This window comes from Chinchilla lanigera, unplaced genomic scaffold (genome assembly GCF_000276665.1).
Source record: "Chinchilla lanigera isolate Chin_1 unplaced genomic scaffold, ChiLan1.0 scaffold00045, whole genome shotgun sequence".
Taxonomy (NCBI): Eukaryota; Metazoa; Chordata; class Mammalia; order Rodentia; family Chinchillidae; genus Chinchilla; species Chinchilla lanigera.
This window is the reverse complement of record NW_004955446.1, coordinates 3,852,895-3,876,228: the sequence shown is the minus strand read 5'-3', so window position 1 is coordinate 3,876,228 and position 23,334 is coordinate 3,852,895. Positions and strand designations below refer to the sequence as shown.

Here is a 23,334-nt window from a genome sequence, read left to right as displayed (position 1 = left end):
AGGCAGGAGAATCACAAGTTTAACATCAGCCTGGGCAACTCAGTGAGACCTTCTCAAAAAAAAAAAAAGCCTGGGGATACAGCTCTGTGGCCCTGAGTTCAATCCCCAGTCCTGAGGGAGAAAAAAAAATCTAAGAGTAAGTACGTACAAGCTATGTAATACTCAATTCTAAAAAACAACAACAAAAAAACTCCTTAAAATGGTATTCAGAATTGTAACATACCAGTAAGATGTATAAGCTATTTCTCAAGGTGATTATATTTGGTTGTCTTATTTTAATTAAAAATACAATCATACAGAAAAGTATTTAAGTCAGAAGACCAATGTAAAACGAGCCTGCATGTAAGGAAGTCTTGGTATTTTAGTGGTCAGCAAAAATTTCTTCTACTTTCTGCCTTCAAAGGATGATTTGGAATACAGTTGTATAATTGAGCCTTTCTGTAACCTATTACTTTTACACAGTCTCACAATCTCATCTTCAACTTATTCTTGTGTGTGTGTGTGTGTGTGTGTCTGGTGACAGGATTTCACTTTGTAGTTCAGGTTGGCCTCAAACTCACAGTGATCTTCCCGCCTCAGCCTCCCAAATGCTGGGATTACAGGCGTGAGCTTCCCTACTCACTCTTTCAACTTAAACACTTTTCTCTCACCCTACATTCTCTTACAATCTTTGTGTTCCTATTTAGTTCTTTCTCTTAGGAGTACCTTCCCCAGCTTCCCTATTCTCTTCAAATTCTTTACCCTACAGCATTCAACTCCCATCAACTAAAAAGCTTTCTCAAGCTACCTTGACTTTTAAGCTCTGAATTTTTACATTAGTTATACATTTACACATCACAATCCATTAGTCATTAAACAATGTCATTTTATTCTCTAGTTGTGTCATAAATATTTCGTACTTTCTCAAGTGTGAAGATTTCTTCATATTCTCCAATGCCTATCCTGGTAAGCACGTAATACACTTACTGGCTTGACCTGACACCCTAAAACTGTTGCAGGCAATTGTAAATGTGTCATTACAATCAATATTTATGGACTTCTGTAAGGATCCTGACACTAACATACACAATGCTGCAGAATGTCTATTTTTCTCTGTGGATTTCCCCTTTCAAATGTATTTAGAAGTTAAGGCCCTGATTTTTAGGAAATGAAATCAATGGTTTTCTATAACCATGGACTGGATAGTACCAATGTCTCTATATTTGATTGAAACTACAAATAAAAGTTAGGCAGGCAGAATATAATTACTGAAGCTGGAGTCTGGCCAGGAAACTTGAGAGAACATTCTCAGTTCCTGCCAAAGATTCTGCTGATAACCACAAGCAATCAGAATCCCCACTTCCATGTAGCATCTTAAACACAGTCTCTCTTTTAGCCTTCTGCCTCCAGCAAAATAAGGCCACTCACGCAGTAAGATTTACAGGAGGAATGCTTACATCTAGCTGTTCCTAAAGAACAATATTTAATTTTGTTTTTGGTTTGTCTTTGACAAACCCATGAGGTCTACAGGAAATACCCAAAGCAAATGCTACAAATGTTTCTGGCAGGATGTATTAGAATAGAGTCTGAGATGCATCCTGTTTTGCTGACTTGAAATAATTATCTCTAGCCAGGTACATTTTATAACACTAACCCGCTTTATAGCAGTCTGCTCTTCTTTGGGAAATGTGGAAAATGATATAGAATGCACATGTGTATGTCTCATGCACTCTGAGGAGTCAAAAATTAATTACTTCTTACCCCACTTTCCACAAGATTATTTCCCTGAGTGCCTCAGGGTTATACTAGCCATGTTGTATGCATGTATGCCCCCCAAATCTCAGATCGTACACCTTAGTCATGTAAATAAGGATAATTGTAAATTCTGAATTTGACTTTTTGGTATGTTATATTCCTTAGCTCCTTGTCTTTTCTTCAGGTGCAAAGAGAAACAATTAAAATATATAAATATAAATATATCACAAATTATAATGAATTCACAAAAATTGACACTAAAAAGTTAATGAAAAAGAAGATACAAAAACGTTTGTGCTTTCCGACTAAGATCCTAAAAATGTCACTCTAGGCTTTCAATGTCACTCTAGGTCTTTCTGGGTAAGAGAAGCTCTTATCTCTCTTTTTAATCAAATATTAATTCTGAGCTTGTACTGCTGCTCAATAGTAAGAAGGAGAAAAAACTAATAGGGGAGTGCCTACTATAGTATTATTTCAAATTTACTTTAGACTACATTTAATTAAATTGATGACTAGATTCTCACTGACTTTCCTGACTCAAACAACCCTTACTTCCTAACAGGTAGCAATAAAATACAACATGCCAAATTCACTATTATGCAGTTCTTACTTGTTAAGCTCTAAGACGCTCACATGCTCAGGTGTCCTTAATATTAAATGCTTTGGTATTGATAATTAAGACATCGCAAAACCTACAGCCTCAGATTTCCTTACTTCAGACCAGTCCAAAGCCACCCACTGAGGTGGACACGACTGGTTGTTGCAGGGCTCTTTTTCGATAGGCCGGTGTGTTAAACAACCATTGTAGTCCAGTGTTTCCTCCTCAGAAGGTCCAATTTTCCTGATGCAGAGCACTGCCCTTGTGCGCATCCCACCATCACAAGTCTTGCTGCACTCCAACCAATCCCCAATGAACCACCTGCAGCAGGAAATAGAAGGTACAGGAAAGCATTTCTTCAGTGCATCCAGAGATCTGCAGCTCAGTGAAGGCACCTAAGCGAATGGACCACATACTTTTCCTAGAAAAGATGACAGTTCAGTGTTGGTTGAACTAACGGAAAACGGAAGAGCTGCTGGGGAAGAAACAATTCAGTTAGTATGCAGTGCCTTCTACAGTGTAGTACATGGGCTTAGGAGAAGGAGCACCCATTCCCAAACAAGCAATGTACTATGGGTTTTTAAACCTCTTACTTTTTTCCTTTTTTATTGATTTGTAAAGAAAGGATAACAGTTATTTCATGGGATTGCCAGGAGGATTAAATAATATACTTAAAGCTTCTAGGGTGTGCTGCTACATGTTTATCAACTGGCTCTTCATTGGGAGAAGGGCATTCTGACTTGTGACATTTGCCAGTTTTGTGGTGCGAATTTCTCACTATGACCACTTTCAAATTATGAGTCTGACATCTTGAACATGAACAACAGAAGACATGCTAATCCTAGGGTCCCCAAAACAAGAACCAGTTGGCTTTCACACACCTCTGAATGTGGCTCACACATGGCAAACAAGAGCCATAACTATTTTTATTATTATTATTACCTGAGGCTGGTTCTCCCATTATTAAGAATTGTATGTTAAAGCCATCCTAGAGAAGCTGGAGATAATGTTTTCTAATTTCCAGAAATGAACTATTTTGAAGATAGTAAGCCTTCCTAGTCCTTAGGGACACAGAAGGCCCAGGTATCTATATTGAGGACATATGAATCTTAAAACATCTTCAGTAAATGTACAGCCCTAAGCCACCTCTATGAAAAGACAGAGATTCCTTGTTTTGACCCCTTGCTCCCTAAATAAGCTTCTATACAGCTAATGTGGGAAGAAACTCAAATATCTTAAAATGAATACATCTCATGCCTGTAGGCATACTATTCCTTATCCCTGGACTCATCAATGAACTTTCATATACTCCTAATTCCAGGGTTTTATGATAATACTTATACAGGACTCACATTCCTGGAAGCAGAAATTGGTGCACTGGACATAAAAATGATCAACTCAGCCCAATGAGAACTCTGCTTTAGAAGTTTTGTATCTCAACTGGAGCAAAAGGGGCTCCTTCCTTTTTGGTCACAAAGGTGTACAAGGACATGAGTCTAGAGTCTTTGGTGGCCATGATCACTCTCAAGTAGAATTAGCTGATGTGAAAGAATGCAGAGAAGCTAGAAAGTCCTGAGAGTGTTTGAGTCACTGATTCTAGCAGTTCCTCACACTAGGTCTATCCTTACTTACACGTCCCCCAGCTTTGTTACATAGACTTTATATGTAGATGCTAGTTCACATTGAAATTTCATTATTTGCAACCACAGTCTTGACTGATGTATGATTGCATTTGGTTTAATAAACACTGCTGAATGCCTACTCTGTTCAAGGCATTGTGCTTTGTTTTACAGAAAAAGAGTGAGCCACTGTTAGGATAACAGTTCTCCAACATCATGAAAAAAGCAATGATAGAACCATGATCCTATCCCCTACCAATTGTTATTTAAACTGTTTCATTTTTAAACATTGCTGAATATGGACTGTAAGTCACAAGGTATTTTCTTCAATCCATGATCACAAGTCATGTATCTATAATTAATGAACATGTTCATGCTCTCCAGCAGTAGACTGTCCAGAGAAAAGAGCATGAAAAGCTAAAGAACAAATTCCTCACTATCTCCATGAGCATGGCTCCAGTATGGTAGTTTTGTATATGGAATGTAATAACTTAGTGAAGTTGGATTACTAGTATCCTAAATTTGAATCTGCATTTAATCAACTAAGCCACAATGACCTTTGTTCATTATTTTTTTTATTATCATTACTTACAGAGGAAAATCAGCATTTAGAAATACAGTCAGTTTTTCAAATTCAAAATATTTTTTGGCAAAATCTAAAAGTGCTTGACCTAAAATTTATTTTAAAAATGATAATTTAATCCTGAATTTCAAAAATCTGACGTTCACATTTTTTTTCCGTTAAGGCATTTTCCAAAGGAGATTTAAAATGATTCGCATACTCTTTTCTTCTTGTTTTCCACTGATGAACACGATCCCAAGTTGTTAGTACCATTTTTGGTAAGGAGGAAAATGTGTACTGAGAGTAATATTCACAGGCTGGCCATAGTGAAACTCTGATTCAATTTGCAACAGTGGTTTCATCACCAAGATTAGGGAATAAAACAGAAATCTGTACAAGTCAGCCACAAAAAGCTCCGTCATTCCACCTCCAGCCATGATTCACTAGGTCTGAGAACGTACGAGGGGTGCAGACTTTCAAATTAAACACAGGTGCTCAGAGTCAACAGCAGCGATTCAGGAGGTGTTGCTGTTCTTGGTAGCACAGAATCAGGCCGCCTCTTATTCTCTGTCCCCTCTTTTATTGCTAATCATTTCTCCTCAGAAACTCATCCTAGATATATCACTCTATCCTTCACCTTAGGATATATAAAAGCAGAAATATTAATCATCTTCTTAATTTGTTTTCTGACTTAAGAGCTCACGTTCAACCCATGTTGTGTCTTTATTATGTATCATAGTATCCCTTCCCATGTCTCTCAGAAAGATTAAATTGCACCCCACTTCTGCAGTTTTACCATTACATCTGCTTGTCTCAGGCTCTGTATTATCCTCTATAGTGAAGACATTCCCCTTCTTTCCTCTTCCTTCTCCACTTACTTGATCCTATTATTCAGTCTCCCTAGTTTTCTGTCTTTTTGCTTTTTGTTTTCTTCATCTCTTGTAAACACAGTGATAAACATATAAGCACATTCTCTCTGGGAACGTCAACTGCTGAATCTTCACCGCCCAAATGATCTTAGGATTGATCTTCCTTCCTCCCTCCCTCCCTCCCTCCCACCTCCCTGCCTTCCTCTCTCTCTCTCTTCTCCCCTCCCTCCCCACTCCCACAGTGATCAGATTGCCTTCATTCTCAAAAGTGCCTTCAAATCCATTAGATGCGAATAATTATTGGGATTCACATGTGAGTGTCAGAAATAAGACTGACTTGCTGAAGCCTGTGGAATCTTATTTGCATTCTCAGTCTCTTATGCTAACAATAATATTCAGAGGAGGGAATATGAAAGACTGCAAAATTGTGTCTCCATATTGATTGTTATTGCTTTACAATTGAAAGGAAAATAGCAGAATATTTAAAGTTAAATTGGTATTAAATATTCAGATTAAGAGAGTGAGCAGGAAGGGGAGAGGGCAGGGGGGAAAGAAACAGAGGGAGAAGTGGGGGGAGGAAGAGAGAGAGAGGAGAAAATGAATGTGGGAGTGGTAGTGTGCAAAGAGAGATGAGGGGGTGACTTCCCAATCTTCATTTTAGATCTAATCATCAATCCTTTTTATAAACACAGCATAGCAAAACTTTTAAAAAATCTTCAGAATTTGGCACTAACATCTTTAATCAATGAAAGATTCAATTATATAATCTATCGTCTGCTTACAAAGTTCCTAAAACTTGTCTAGGTTTTAAAATATTCTTAGAAAGATTTTCAAAACAAAAAGTTGGCAAGAAATTCTTTAATCCTCAGTTAATTGGAAAGTGAAACTAATATTTAGCAGAATTCTTTATGTCCTATATATTCTACAGTCAACATTTTCCTAAAGTAAAAAAAAAATCAGGGGCTGAGGATTTAGCTCAGTGGCACAGTGCCTGCCTGGCAAGGGTGAGGTCACAAATTTATAAACCACAATACTGTAGAAGAATGTTATTTAGTACTTAAAGATGCTTCATGCTGAGTCATATGTAGACATATTCTTGCTATTAAAACAGCATGAGAAAAACTGAACTGTCGATCTTTGTCTTTGGATTCCAACTTGGCACTGCTTCCTTATGGAAGCGACACGAACTTCTATCAGTCAGATCCTTTATTTTTATTTATTTATTCATTTATTTATCTTTTTTTGAGTCAGGGTCTTGCTGTGCAGTTCAGGTTGGCTTTAAGCTCACTTTGTAGCCCAGGCTGGTCTCAAACTTGCAACCATCCTCTTGTCTAAGCAGCATCCCAACCGAGTGCTGGGATTAGAGGTGTGCACCACCATGCCCGGCAGTCATATCCTTTATATCAACTCTTCCTTTTTTTTTTTTCTAATTATTTAAGCTTCTGCCATGGCTTCCATTATTTTCACTCACAGTCAATTCACCACCTTCCTCATTTAAAAAAGTGTGTGAGCACACTAACTTTTCGTAGTAAGACCTCTGCTGGCTCTTCAAATGTTCCAAATAAACACTGCTATTTTATTTCTGCCAGCGCTCCTTTTGTGTCATTTTCTTTATAAGTGACAAATCTTAGTGTGCTGTTTTTCCATTGCACTTACAAATGTTCTCAATATAAGTAAAGGCATTTGAAGTATTTCATTGTTTGAAAAGATACTTTCTGATAACAAACTCTTAAATGTTAGATCATTGATAACTTGGAAAATAATACTTGAAAATATAAATTCCTTCAAGTCAGGCAAATATATTTCAGATACATTAAAGTTTACATTAAAATAAAAGGAATTTTGAAAGCACAATTTCAGAGTGTGTGAAATCTTTCTAAAAACTACACCAATGAAGGAAACGGTTTTATAGTTTTCTTAAATAATTTTTAAAATTTTACCAGTTAAACTAAATCAAAACACCATAATAATATGAAAGACATATGAAAAACTAGGAAAATATTTGTAACACAAACAAAACACTTAATATCCTCAGTACACACCAACAGTTGATAATAACAAATAACAAAATGAGTACTTCCACAGAAAAATGGGATAGTTTCCTTCCCTTTCACAATGTCTATTGTACCTCCTAGATTTTAGTCACTCTTTCAGGTTCTTACACTAGTGAGATAATACTGTGTTTACACATGCAGGCCTGATTTCTTTCACTTATGAATATGGTCTCTAGGTGTGTCCATTTTCCTATAAAAGTCTTGAGATTATCTTTCTTTATAGCTAAGTAATATTCCATTATGTAAAAACACCACACTGCTATGAGGGAAAACAGAAAAGAAAGAAGGGGGAAAATAAAATATATATACACACACACAGGATAGCTAACATAGTTGTACTACTGACTTTGATTGGTCTATTGAAAGGAACAATTAATGTTTAAGTATATGATCAAGCCGGGCATAGTGGTGCACGCCTGTAATCCTAACACTGGGGAGGCTGAGGCAGGAGCATCGTTGTGAGTTTGAGACCAGCCTGGGCTACAAAGTGAGCTCAAGGCCAGCCTGAACTGCACAGTGAGACCCTGTCTCAAAAAGACAGAAAAAAAAAGTGTATGATCAATCTTACATGTCTATATTTGTTTATCTGAGTATCCAAACTGAGGATATAACTATGTAATACAACAACCATTCTCAATTTCCTATCACCTTCTCTGAGATTCTGTACTGCTTGTATTGTTTTTGTGTTATTTTCTAAATATATGTGTTTGTTAAGATGTTTTCATTCTTTTATCTTCAAAATAAAAAAAAAAATGGGACAGACCCATGAAGAAAAGAAGTAGTACAAATGGCTACTGAGCATAATTTTAAAATGTCCAGCCTCATCAACAATCTAAGAAGTGCAAAAATGCAATTAGATATCAGGCTTTTTTTACTCATAGAATAACCAAGACAATCCTAAACTAATACTATCAGTGTTGTTCAGCTCAAGGAAATAGCATTCTTACACACCAGTAGGGGGAATATATGTTCATCCAACCCTCCTAGACAACAATTTGACAATGTATTTCAATGACTAATGTGCATCCAGTTGAGCCAGAAATTCTATTCCTACTTATTTAGCATAAGGGCATAATTATGGAGACAAAAGTTTTAGTGGCAAAAGTAGTTGGTGCTGTGGTATCACAGGAGCTCAAAAGCTAGGGTATAGTCAAAATTGCACAACAGTGAAATGACAGTTTAAATAAACAATGACGTATCTACTAAATGTTGTCAAAAACATGTTGAAAATATGTTGAAAAATAACTACATGACTGAAGTATCATAAGTGCTATATTGTTTTGTTATGTATAGATGCCTTATGTATATATAGGAAAAAAGATGAAAATACATCAAAATATTAACTAGTTTTACAAGTGTTTATTTTCATCTTTTAGTTTATATGTCTATCACTTCATCATCTGCAAAAAATAACCTATGACCTTTCTTTCACATTCAATCTTACTGACTTATAATAGTCTTTCTATGATTTTTTTAATACCTTTTATACCAATGTGTACTGGGAATCTTGTTATTTATGACAATTGTTCTGAAGAATTATAATTTCCTCTCTCATAGCATAAATTCAAATAAATAAAGAAGGAATTGAAAAGGAACTGTAAAATGGACTAGTGGGTAATACTTAAAATATGTACCTTAGATGTTTCCAAAAAAGAAAACTGTCAGACTAAATTTTTCTATTTTTGCATATACCCTTTATCTTTCTCTTTTGAATTCCACTGCCCCACTTCCAAACTTAAGTAAATGATAAGTAATTTCAATTCAGAACTACAAGAGGAAAAGAATGAGGAAACTTAATTTTAATCATGTAGGTTAATAGCTCGATTATTCTGAAATCATTAAAAAAACTCTAATGTAATACTCAAACCTATTATGTATGGGATGGAATGACCAATGATTGAAATCTCTAAGAACACTGGACATTTAAGTATGTAAACTTAAGTGAAAAATTTAGGCCAAAATTAAACAGGTTTAATCTGCTCCATTCCAATACCTTACATGGGTGATTAAACGCCAAACATGATACTTAAAGTCCTTAGTGTAAAGGAATGAACTTGATGAGTTGAGACTCACAGTTGCATGAAACCCACTGAAGTTACCAGAAAAATAGAGGGGACAAAATTAGCCCATGGATTTTGAGCATCGCTTTGTTTTACATAGGTTTTCAGTTTTATCTTGAGATAAATTTATAAACCGAACTGGCAGTAAAGAAGAAAATAAAGAAAAAGAAACAACTTGTTCTCATGATACATATGGAAGGTCGCATTTCCATATTATTTCATGTTTGGATTTTTTAGGAATTAGTTACACGGTGCTCACATTTCAAAAAGAATAGGCATAAACATACAAAATCTTAAAATAAAAATGTCTATCACTCTAAGTACTTCATGCTCCTTGCTTAGTAGCTACTACCCTAAATCTTTTTGAGAGACTGGCAGTTTCATATTTCAGGCAGATAATGACTTTGGATAATATGAGTTTGTAATGCATTGCTGTTTTGGAACAAATATGAAGAAATATACCTTGTTTTAGCCATATAAAGAACCTAGATATTTTACCCACTGTTAAATCCCAGGTTTTTGTGACTCTAAAAGGATCATTTTCAGAAAAGGGGATTGCTTCATTATAATGGTCTCTTCTACAATTCTAAAGAGTTTAGGAGGGAACTGGGGATTTAGCTCAGCGGCAAAAAGCGCCTGCCTGGCAAGCGCAAGGTCGTGAGTTTGGTTCCTGGTACCGGAGAAAAATAAAAAAAAATTAAAAAAAAAAGAGTTTAGGAGATATAAATTCATTTGCTTATTTTTCTTTTTCTTATCAATTTCATGTTGGGATAATTAGGTGACCAAAAGGTTAATATTTAATCTGATTTCTCAAATAGGAGATGACACTCACACAGTTTGTCTTACAGCTGTTAGGCAAAACCCATATAGACATCAATATTATCACGATCTAATTAGCAACCTTGGGCTGGGGATGTAGCTCAGTGGCACAGGGCCTGCCTGGCAAGCGCGGGGTCGTGAGTTTGATTCCTGGTACCGGAAAAAAAAAAAAAAAAACAAGAACAACAAAAATACAATTAGCAACCTTGTCTATTTTCACATAATTATTGCCTTTTGTTCAATATGAAATCTTTCTATCCTCACAGATTATAAAATGTAGCTCACTGGTAGCAGGTCTCATTTTACTTATTTATTTATTTATTTATTTTGGTTTTGTTTTTTTTTTTCTGGTACCGGGAATGGAACTCACGACCTTGCGCTTGCCAGGCAGGCTCTGTGCCGCTGAGCTAAATCCCCAGCCCCTGCAGGTCTCATTTTAAAGCCATCATAAAGATGGCTTTCCTATGCTTTCCTTTACAGTGAGTTGTAATTGCTACATTAATCAACAGACTGAGTATATCTCTACGTGTGTGCCCAACACTCAGAAAACATGATGCCTTCTAACAATGGAGCTTAACTTGATACGATTATTTTATATATCATTAAGAAAGGGGGGAATGTAAATTATTGTTATAACACTATCACTTGCAAAATGAATCTGCATATATTCCTTTTGTTTGTTTGTTTGTTTGTTTTCAGGTACCGGGAATCAAACTCATGACCTCGCACTTGCCCGGCAGGCGCTGTGCCGCTGAGCTAAATCCCCAGCCCCGAATCTGCATATATTCAAAATATTAAAATGTGAAAGGATGTATGTTCCTTAGAATTGATGAAATATAATTTCCAGCACTCTGCCAGGACCAGATTTACTGAAGTTGTTTCTTCAAAAGAGTCAATAACTGAAATCTACGGATAAGCAGGAATCTTTGCTTAGTGAAAAGGCCATCAAACTTCCACCACCTACAACGTTTTCCTCCATCTAAATACAACGTTATTTGTATCAACCTATCAATGAATAGGTTTCTAAGTATGAATACATTATGTTTTTTCTAGGTACCCAAACACAATAATTTTCATTTCTCTCACTTACTCAGGGGGGCAGGGCTCAGTATTGCAGGCTCTTTGATTTTCAGGTGGTTTACTGTCAGGATCACAATAACTGTTCTGGACAATGGAGTTGTCATCCAGCCTTTTACAGACCACCTCCTGTCTTTGGACACCTTGAAAAAAGGAGAACATCATTAATCGAAGAGCAGTTTACCTTCCAAGAAATTAGGTATGCATAGCTTTCCTCTGTGGGAATCAACCTCACTGGATCGTTGATGACTTATCTGTTCCAGAAACACTTGACTGCTTCTCTGAAAAGGAGAGAAGTCCTGGTCATTATATTGAAATTGTAGTTAAAATTATTGTTCTCATATTTAGAAATATAACAGCTTTTAAGTCCAGAAAAGAAACGATGGGCAGCATTAGTATTCCCATTTGTATATTCATCTTTGTGCTTTCCTTAAAAATAAAAAAAATTGAATTTCCTAAAACATCACCAGAAAAAATGTATTAATATACATTTCAATACAAAACAATGGCTGTATATTTATTTAAAAATAAAACACTAGGGACTAATTTGCCTTTTGATATTTTGTAGAACAAAACCTATCAAATTTAGCCTTTGTTAGTACATATCACATCTACATTGCATTTTTTCTTCCATTTACATATGTCTTTCCAAAAACCCATGTAACTTAAAATTTAAAGGTTTCAATGACCCCTTTTGCACTGTAACCAATTAGTCTGTCTTAACAGAATTGGATGCCTACTGACACCATTATCAAGGAGACACACACTTCAAATATTGATCTATAGAATAGTTATCTCATTCTTAAAAAATTAATGTAGGTGACCTGTTCACCACAACTAAAAATATTCTCATTATGAAATTCTAAATATTTGTAAACACTTATATTTGTGAACACACTTTTATCTGTAAACATCATTTTCTCTTTGGTGTGAAGGAATTAAAGGAAGCAGAAGCAGGTATATCAAGATATTGAAGAGAAGCAAATCAAACTATAAGACAATGGTCAATATTGCAAACCATAGAAAGGTTTCTCCTGAAAAAGGAAATAAAAGCATGAGCCATGGAATCCCCCAATCACAAACCCCATTCCTATTAATAGGCAAGCTAAATTTCCCACAAAGAGTTGTAAAAATAGCGTTAACAGTATCTAGGAAGTCACAGTTTCTCATTTAGCTAATCCACATAATCCTTCAGGATTTCCACCCCGCCCCCTGTTGTTTTAAAGTAATAGTACCCTAAAAGAAAGTTTCATCACAAATTAGAGAAATCCATGCGAAATAGATTCATTTGGTGAGGGAAACTTTCATTTAAAGAGGTACACATCAAGAGCTCCCCTTAAGGTCCCTTAAGAGTCATGGGAAATTTTGTGCATGGGAGTACCTCAGTTGATGTGTTACACACCTTTAAGCCCTCTGAATTTGAAGACTGACAAACTCATGAGACTTAGATCTGGTAGTCTCCATGACTGTGGTAACCGAAGTAGGTATTTCTTATTGCTTGCAGTGACTTAAGGCTCTTACTTCCAGCAACAAAATTTTAGGTTTTCCTAAATTAGGGGTCTAAAACATAGCTAAACAGTTTACTGGCAAGATATTTTAAACTATGTATTGTATTCACTCCCTCCCAAGAAAAGGCCAAACAACTCAGCTTATGCGATTACAACAGTTTGGAATTTTTTAACTATTAAACTTTAGATTTTTGAGGGAAGAATGATTCACATCAGGCAGAGCTGTAATCTATCCACAGATGTTCCATGATACTCATCAGATTACCTCCCTGTTGTGTCATTCAGTGGGCAGATAACTAAATCCATGTGGTCCACCTAGACAGATACCTCCACCATTAGTCATAGCACTCAACTACCCAACTTTGACAGTGGCTCAGATTATCCATTCACTCTAGTTCAATATGTTGCTCCAGTCAGGCAAGTCATTCAAATGTGACTCTATGGGAGAAAAGAATGATGGCATTTGGTACGATATCTTGGTTGTTTCTCAGAAAAGGACATACATTTTCAACTGTGCAAAATGGAACTGATGTTTTGTTTCAGTGGCAGAAGAATTAAGTTTCTACAGTGAAGATAAATTCTATTTTCTTTAAATTAACTCTAGAAATGTTATTTTACATTGTTCCAAAATAGCCTTCAATTTAAAGCAGGGTGTTTGTGATTTGAATTACAGATGAGAGATTAGTAGAGATAATTAGCAGAGATTTACACTTCAAGATAAATTCTAGCCATGTATTGTTTTTAAATAGAGTCTCACTATGTAGTTCAAGCTGGCCTTGAACTCACTGTGTAGCCCAATCTGGCCTCAAACTGGCATCGATACTCCAGCTTCAGCCTTCAGAGTGCTGGGATTACAGGCATGCGCCACCATGTCTAGCTTCATGTATGTATTTGGAAAAAAGTTTCTACATAACATTTATTGCTAAAAACTTGAAAGATATGCAAAACTATAAGGAACAAAATAAAAATCACTCATAGTTTCATAGGTAAGATCTTTATTTGTAATGATTATTTTGCTATTTGATGAGATACAGTGATTGGTTTAAAATTACATACATACACAAATTGCCAGATTAATGTGGCTCACAGGTCATTCATTCATTCATTCATTCATTCAACAAATAACAGTTACTAGGGGCTGGGGATTTAGCTCAGCGGCAAAGCGCCTGCCTGGCAAGCGCAAGGTCGTGAGTTCAGTTCCTGGTACCAGAGAAAAACCAAAAAAAACCAAAAAAACAAAAAAAACAAATAACAGTTACTAAATGCAAACACTGTTCTTATAAGAAACTGAGCTAAGTGCTAAGAATAAGTTGGCTAATTTTGGTTAGGACATCTTAAAATCTAGGAATTAAAGATATTTCTGAGTACATATCAGCTTCATAATTTTTCAGTGGATTTTTTTGTAAAGCAAAAATTAAAGTCCTTAAAGAGAGCTAAAGTTGCTTTATATTTTATGAAGATGCATTTTTCCTTGTGTTCATCTTTTATTAATTTTCTTCTAAAATGTTATATTAGACAGTGTGGTATTTCACACTCAAGAACTGCCTATACTAGTAATCTATTCCAAATTTTCCTACAACATTTTACTATTTTCCTCTAATAGCATACAAATTTCCTTCCAACTTTTACCCCCACAAATGGCAGGTTTACAGATTCTTTTTTCTGCTTTGTTTTTAAGTCAGTACCAATGGGATAACTCTAAACCAGTGTACCTAAATGGATAAAATTTAAAACACACCACTTTTGAATTAAGGCAAACACAGCTTCTAACTTTTGAAGGTAGAAAATATAGATGAAGTGGAAATAATCTACATCAACAAGAGAAACGGAATTTGGAATCTTTTTATATGATCAAGTCTCTTGTACATAGCTTCTTTTAAAATAGCCTGTAAAAGACTGCTAAGTCAATTTTAAACTCTGTCAGGAATAATACATTCAGTTACACAAAATCACTATGCTTTCAAATTTAAAGATTTAATAGTTTATACCCCCCCAATTCTCACATCAGTTAGTGTACATCTAATAAAAAACAAAATTCTAGTGGCTCAGTTTTGACTAGCACTAGTGACTAGTGCTGTTTCTTTTTTTTTTTGAACAGGGAATAGAGCTCATGACCTCGCATTTGCCGGGCAGGCGCTGTGCCACTGAGCTACATCCCCAGCCTGGGTGGTATTTTCGGTTTTTTTTTTTTAATTCTAGTGGCTCAGTGTTCATATGTCCTGGAGACAGATAGATGTCTTTCAGAATTTAATTGGCTAAATTTAAAACTGCATTGCTTATATTTTATTCTTAAACACTTAAAGTTACTGGCATACAAACTTTATACCTGTTATTTTTGTCAGTACTAAGTCCTCCAAAAGATGAATACCTGTTTATTCCTCTACTTTGTGTAACTTTTGATGTTTTTGACACTAGAGAATAATGTATGATGGTATGATGTTTCCTAATACAGAAATGTAACCCTTGGGCCAGGGCTGTGACTCAGTGGTAGCATGATGCCTATAAGATGCAAGACTCTGGGATTTGCCTTACCACAGCATCCAAAGTAGCTAGCAACCAAGACAACACTACATAACCACAGTATACAGAGCATCTGACCAGCAACATTAATTGAATCGAAATCTTAGTGCAGATAGCATCCAAAGAGCAGTAAGTGCCAGAAAATAAAACATGTCTCTCTTCTCTGCCTTACACTGCTGGAATCTGGCTGTTGTGCTGTGTGATTGTTGGCCAGACATAAGCATCTAGGTACCAATCAACTCTACCCACACGGCTTTGTTATTCTGATGAGTCTGCTGGTAGTTTTTAATCTTTCAAAGACTTCTCTCTCTTTCCAATGTCTTCTTTTCTGTTCTAAACAAAAGTAGATGTCTTGAGGAAATGAAGGATGATCAAAAGGCAAATTTTGTTCTAAAAATATTGTATTTTTCTGGAGCAACTCTATGCAGTGATAATAAGATAGAGTGAGAAATACATACAAAGGGTTTACTTCAAATAGCACCATGGCTAGAAAGAATCTCTATTACTCATTAGGTATTAACGGTGATCTCTTCTGTGAAAAGTATCTGTATCTATATCATCTATATCTATACATATGTATTTCTCATGTAAAAGAAACTGGGCAATATTTGAACTGTGTGTCTCACTTATTTCACTTAGCATTATGATCTCAAGTTGCACCCACTGGCTGTGAATGCCTCAAGTTTACTTTTCTTTATGGCAGAGTAGTACTCCATTTGGTATAAATATCACATTTTCTTTATCCATTCATCTGTTGATGGACACATATATCTATTATAAATTGTGTTCTATAAACATGGGTATGCATGTATGTAAGAGAGAGTCTTTTTCGTCTATACTCTGAGTACTCTGAGTAATATTTTAGCCATTTTTTTTAAAGATCACCACACACTGTAGACTAACTTATTAGTTTAATCATAGTAAGAGTAGTGCTTTTCATATTTTATTATGATCTATTTGTATTACATTAAAATTAAAAAGTATCTAACTTACCTCTAGTTCATTGAGTTCCTACTATGTCTAAGGCATGATTTTCTTTACCACAGAGAAGATATAAGATGATCTTGACCTCAATGAGATTATATTAGTACAGGAGCAGGGAGCTAAGTGTTTCATAAAATACTGCATTTTCATTGCGATGCTTTTAGTCTACTGCTTTGCCATTTTGTTATATTGCTGTCTGATTTCTCTTTCCTTGGTCCTCACTGGTCTTAACTCTTTTCATAGCTAGATCACTATGATGCCATTCCTGATCACTTCACCTTGTTCTCATTTTCCTCACTCTACCTTCTACCATAGTTAGTTACTTCTTGAGTTATAGTCAGGTAAATGATTTAAGGTAAATGTTCATTCTCCTCTGTAAAATGATACACTCAAATTAGATAGTTTCTAGTGTTTCTTTCTGATCCAAAATTCTATAAAGGCTGTCTCTGGACTTCAATTTTTAAAAATCTTTTCTCTCTCTTCTGGGCCTGCTATCCCTTTACTCTGTTATCTAGAAAATAGGCATGTGTTATTTTCTACTTGGTGTGGAAGTCTTTTTGAGGGCCTTAGGTCTTACCAGTTCTTTTGACTTGTCATAGTGGTTAGGTGGATCAAGAGGCCAAATACTAAGTAGAAATAGGAATTTTTTGAATGGTAAGTATCCTAAAATAAAGAGTTAACTCACCTTACTAAAAAATAATCTACATGGTCTTTAGTAAGATTTTATTTATTTCTAGTATATAGTTTAATTATATATGGTATTCACTTAAAATATTAAAAGAATGATGTTAAGAGTATAAGGCTTTGAACTTCTTCCCTACACTGTGATATATTTATTACCAATAGAGAATTTTTTATTTTAATCACATACAAAATCTCTTTAGGGAACCAAAGCATAAATATTTCAGATTTCAGTTAAAGTAAGGATAATTCATAAAGAAGCTATTTAACTTTTAAACTAAAATTATTTGTCTTCAGATAACAAAATAGGTGTTGTAATAAATCCCACAAAATTGACTGCTAATGTTTACCATTATACAAGGCATTATTTTTTAAAAGTGTATTATACAAACTACCTTTTAAGCATGCATAGTGTTCATTATGGTTAAGCATGCTATTTTGGACAGAATTTTTGTGACATGAAATAGGACCTGTGTCACTGCTGATCATTAATACAATAGAAATGCTCTCAAACTTTTGTTTTAGCTTTACCCAAGTTTTTCAGTGGGTGAACATGCACCCAGACTCTGTTCATGTTAAAGAAGAATATAATCACTATTAGCAACAGAAATGATCAAAAAGGAAAAAAACCAGTACTAGAGAGAATGTTTTGAGTTAGTAGAGATTTCTAGTCTTCAACTATAAATATTAACATTAGAGAAAATGAAAGCCACAATATGCAGAGGTAAACCATGAAAACTGTCAGCATTATGAAACTAATCTTTTACATGTAAGACTTTTTACATTGTACTGGAAATACTACACAGGAGAACGCCAAAGAATTTTTTATTATGGACAAATAAATGAATAAACCCATTAGCTTCCAGAAGGATGAACCAACCACAACTATGAATAAATGCATAGAGGAGTTACTCCTCTCCCAAGAGACTGCTATATGGAGATTTATAGAAGCCAGGTAAAGTTGACTACAAAAGACCCAAAGATTAGAGAAACTCTGATGCTCATAGGTATCTACTATGATGCCTGGAACAACTACTCGTACATGTTAAAAGACAGTTTTCTTTCTCAACATTGAAAATGACCTAAAAGAAAGGGATGGTGGAGGACAGCAAAAAAAGAAATGTCACGGTGAGTGCAGTGACAGACCACTGACTTCTAAATTCCTTATTTTTCAAAAAGCAAGAAGAAAATTAGAGAATATGGAACAAAGCTGAATGCAAACCTTTAGTCTCTCTAACCTCAAAACACTTTGTTTTTCAGGTTTTTGAAAACAATTATTAAAAACATCCCAGTGATCTGTTTTATGTTTGGGTTTGGATAGACAGAAATAAAACATAAAAGGACCCTCATAGTTTCAAACAATGGTACATTGTGCAACCTCACACCAAAAATACCTTTCATGGGCAATTTTTCTTAAAAACTAATTAAGTAACTATATTTCTTCAAATGAAATAAATGGCTGAGTAACACACTCTTTTCTTTTTTTCAAACTAAAATTTCCATGTGAAACTTTTTGATAGTAATTTCTAAGTCAAAGATAAACAAATTTAGTTTCAAAATTCAATCTTTTTATGTCTTCACAAAATTTCAATCAAATCTATTTGGAAAGTTTTTAAAAAATTGATTTTGTTTTCTTCTGTCTGCTCCAGATGGGACTCCTCTGCTTTGACTTCCTGTGAAAGTTAACAACATTTGTGTCCTTCATAAGCTGCCATACAAGTGTTAGTCATTATTTTTGTTATTATGTCTGTAAAAGTCAAGCCTCAAAACGCTTACTTGTTTTAAGTACTTTCTGTAGCCTCACCAAACAATGTGAACTGACCCTTAGTGATGTGAAATATGCTAGGCAGACATTTTAGAAATGGCAGGCAACCCACTCGGGCCCCCTTCTTGGACAGAAGCTTTTTTTCCCCCAATAAATATATTCTGCTCTTAACCTCCATTGTTCCTAAAATTCATTCTTCCATTTTAGAGAACACGAACTTGTCCTAGATATCGTTCAAGTTGGGAGTTTTATTCTCCTGTATCATTTTGGAGTTCCCCACCGAGATCCTTGGACAGAGAACCAACTTGGGAAGGACCGTGATCCTGTCAACTGCTTCAGCAGTCAAGACAACAGGCCTGGACTCTTAGATACATCACACCAGACTCAAGCTCTGGGCACCAGAGACTGTTGCTGAGGGTGAACAACCACCTGAATACGCCTGTGAACCCACAGAAGACTTAAGATTCCTGTTCAAGAAAAAAACAAAGTCTTCAGATAAGTGATGTACTGTTGGCCCTTTTACTAATCACTTCACCCCTTAGAGGAGGATGCAGTCCCTTTCTAAGATATGGGCACAGGAATATGCTGAATCATTACAATAAACCTCTTGCTGGATATGTGGTCCACTCCCCTTGTCAAGTACATCTGGACTTCCTTGGTGGGTATTCCCACTTCAAGGAGATGATTAAAATAAATTACAGGACTATATTAATGAGATACGAAAGAGTTCAATAGTCTATAGATCAGTCCACTATTACAGAGTAACTGAGTGGCCTATAAATTATACTCTTAATGACGCTGGACATAATGGAGTTTTCTCCCAAAACGTCACTGAAGCCTCTCTACAGACGCTGGTAAGGTCCCTATCCTGAGGGCCAAAAACCATAGATATCAGGATGGCTATTTTCAAATACAGGATGATTATATATGGTTAACTCCCATTATAGGCCATCTCAGTAAGAAGGCCCCATTAGTTGGGAACAAAAGAATCACTCCTAGTCTCATTGGCTTAACTCCACGAAATACTTGGGATGGACATCCCCTAAACAGTGTATACATACAATAACTTTACAGGCTAAAGACTGGTTTGCAGCAGATTGGTTTACTCACCCTGGAATTAGATGGAAAGCCCCCAGTGGCACTCATTGGTCTTGTGGGACCAATTTGTGGCCCTGGCTACCCCGTGAATGGACAGGAAGATGCACATTAGGATTTGCATATTTACAAGACAGGAGTGTCAAAACTATCAACAAACCTGCTAATTTGCCCTGCCTACAACATCCATGGTCTACAAGCGTGTTTCACAGGTACAATCAGTTGGCCTCTATCTTTATCCCTTCCCTAGGGTTAGAAGATGTCATGTAGCATATCGAGGCCTTAACTAATTATACTCAGCAGGGCTTAAGTGACACTACAGCTGGTCTCTCTCTCCTAAATGAAGAAGTAAAATTAATGAGATAGGCCATCCTCCAAAATGGGATGGCATTAGATATTCTAACAGCAGCGCAGGGAGGTACCTGTGCTATTATAAAAACTGAATGTTGTGTGTACATTCCTGATCCCTCTGCTAATGTCTCAATGGCTATTCAAGATATCAGACAACAGATCAATGATATGTCAGATTCTAAAAATCCCTGGACCTTATCCTCTCTATGGGAGCCATTACCAGCTCCTCTTGGTGGAAATCTTTGTTGACTATATTCATAATAATCCTGTTGATCTTATTATTTGGCCCATGCATACTTAATTGTTTCTCTGACTTTGTCTCCTCCAGATTTAAAGCTATATGCCTACCCAAGAAGAAAACGCCTGGTGTCTATCGAGGGCCTTTAGATAGACCCTCTGAAGAGTATCTCTGACTGCCGAACAACAACTACAACCCCTTTCAGCCTGAAGAAGCCAGAGCGATCATGGCCCGTTACTCCCTCACGGCAGTTTGGGTTACTTCTTCAGAGAAGGGAATGTTATAGGCAGCTGAGTTAGATAGAAATATTACAGGCAGTCAGACAGGGCCAGGCCTTCAAAGGAGCCAACATGAAAGACAAGATGCCTGTGGGCCAGACCTCAAGACAAAAGGACTAAGCAAATGTACCCACATACCTCCCTAGGTGTGAACATCAGGAACTGATATTCTAAATAAGTAACAACCACCTTTAAAAAGCCAGAAAGAGTCACTAGCCCAACCCCCTACAGGAAAAGCCCATGATCTGTATTCATACCTGCTTGCTAGTGACTCGCTTCCCCATTTGATCCCAGTTTACTCAATTTTACCTGAACTATTATACTTGTAATCTTATAGGCTGACCATAGTTTTGTCCCACCTCATGCCCACCTTGTAATTTCCCATTTTCTCCCTATCTTGGACCCGTCTCACCTCGGGTTTTGCTCTAAAAAGTCCCTGGAAGGGGCAGGGTCCTTGGCAACCCACTCGGGCCCCCTTCCGTCCCTCTCCTGGACAGAAGCTTTCTTTCCCTCAATAAATATATTCTGCTCTAAAGAAATGGCAAAAAAATTAGGGGGATATTTGCGAAAGCAAAAAGAACTTCCTTCTACTTTATCTGGTTCTGTAAAAGCTGTTTTCTTTATCAGGTGCTCAGTATTGGCCTAAAAATTGCATTGTACTTTTTCTAATAATCACTTTTAAAAGTTTAAAAAGTATAACTTTTCTATACTTTTAAGCACACATTATGCATATATCATTCTTGAAAATAATAAAATACATAATATAAACACTTATTTCCACAGAAACAATGTAGAAATAACCAGCTTTTAAGAGGATTCAGTAATCTGCATGATAGATTCATTAAAATAATTTGAAAATTTTGTTATTAATAAATAGAATAGTATAGTTTATTCTGTAAACCTTTTAGTCACATAGAAAGTAATTTTATCAGAAGTTCTTTTAAATATATCCTTCCTTCTCTCCTTCTTTCTTTTGAATTTTTGCTTTCACATCCACCAAACTTTTACTAAACAGAGAAAGAGGAAGGAAACATTGGGGAGGACACATCAGGAGCACTTAACATGGATATGAGGAGAAACTTACTTATTCAGAATTTCTAGGTCTTTATCTGAAAGTGCAAGAGTCTCCATTTTTGAATTCTGATCATCACTAGGTCCCTGAATAGTGAGTTTACATGCATTTTACCCTCTAATGAAATGAAATTCAACATCTACTGTAAATTGATGTGATATTGTGCTAATCTTAATGATATTAATATTACACTAAGTCAGAGGTTCTCAAACTTTTCTGATTCATGTACCCTTTGTATCCAACAATATTTTTACAGAACCTCATAGACCCAAAAAGTCTAAGAGTTTTATTTATTAAAAAGTTAGCTCCAAATAATTTAATTGTAAAAATATGTATAGTGTACAATTATTGTCATTGTGTTGTTCTTTTTTTTTTTTATCATTTGTTTTTCTTAAAAAGGTACAGTGTTCTACAACACCCCTGTGAACCCACTGAAGTACTACTGGGCTTCTTGGTGCCTTTTGAAACTATGCTCCTAAATTAGGAAAATCTAAAATAGTAATTAGAAGCCACTTAAAAAGCATCTTAAAAATCTCAGAGTAGAATCCAACTCCAATACATATTAGGATCCAAATGACCCAGGTAAAGATGCATACAGTAAAATAAAAGAATTTGTCACAGCTAGAAAGAAAAAATATACAGAATAACTTCAAATTTTATATGCTATTCTCTCTCTCTCTCTCTCTCTCTTACACACACACACTTACACACACACACACACACACAAATTAGGCAATCAAAATTTACATTCAGGGAAGAAATAAATAAAAGAACCATTAAATACATAAGAATAAACTAATAGACTACCTATGTATACAAGAAAAAGTAACAATAGCATTTTAAATAGTCAATGACAATTTATCACAAAAACTTCTCAATAACCAAATAGTATATGAAAAATATTTGAAAACCCCAAAACTATGCTCTTTGACAGTCAAATAAAATAAAAATAGCCTCAAACAATATACTCATCTCTTTTTCCTCTTTAATCTAAGCATAGCTTTAACTTATCTCCCGAGCTTCAAAGCAAAGTTTAGCAGAGATACTTCTATTTATCAGAAACCTAATCAAATTCAGTTTGGTATATGATTTTTTTTTTTAGTCCTACACAAAGAAAGAGAAAGGAAACCCTAGAAAAACAAATTGTACAAAGTAATAGGAGTGTCAATTGAGGAAGGATGAAGATCTCTTTTCCTACCCCCAGAAATTGTATTCATTCCTGTGTTATTAACCTCTGCAGTCAACTATTGAAGTTAGTGATGCCCCCCCAAGATATCTGCATCTGAATATTAATTCTTTGAAGATTAAAACTCTCAATCTATCTCAAAGGCAATACTTTTCAACCTTGGCTGCACATTAAAATTACTAGGGCTGGCTGGGGCTGATGGGGCACGACTATAATCCCAGCACTCCAGAAGCCTTAGATGGGAATCACCATGAGTTTGAGGTC

The 23,334-nt window shown here is 35.6% G+C and overlaps 1 protein-coding gene across 2 annotated transcripts in view; it reads right to left on the bottom strand.

Moving 5' to 3' along the window:
- Window positions 1-23,334, bottom strand: part of Adamts6 (ADAM metallopeptidase with thrombospondin type 1 motif, 6) — a 282,035-nt gene that overhangs the window by 26,601 nt on the left and 232,100 nt on the right. Inside the window, exons 21-22 of one of the 2 annotated variants that reach the window (XM_005392632.2) lie at window positions 11,406-11,535; window positions 2,449-2,653 (exon numbers count right to left, since the gene is read on the bottom strand). In XM_005392632.2, coding sequence (XP_005392689.1) covers window positions 2,449-2,653; window positions 11,406-11,535 — 335 coding nt within the window. The remainder of the gene's footprint in view (window positions 1-2,448; window positions 2,654-11,405; window positions 11,536-23,334) is intronic. The other variant, XM_013518467.1, reaches the window with a different exon arrangement.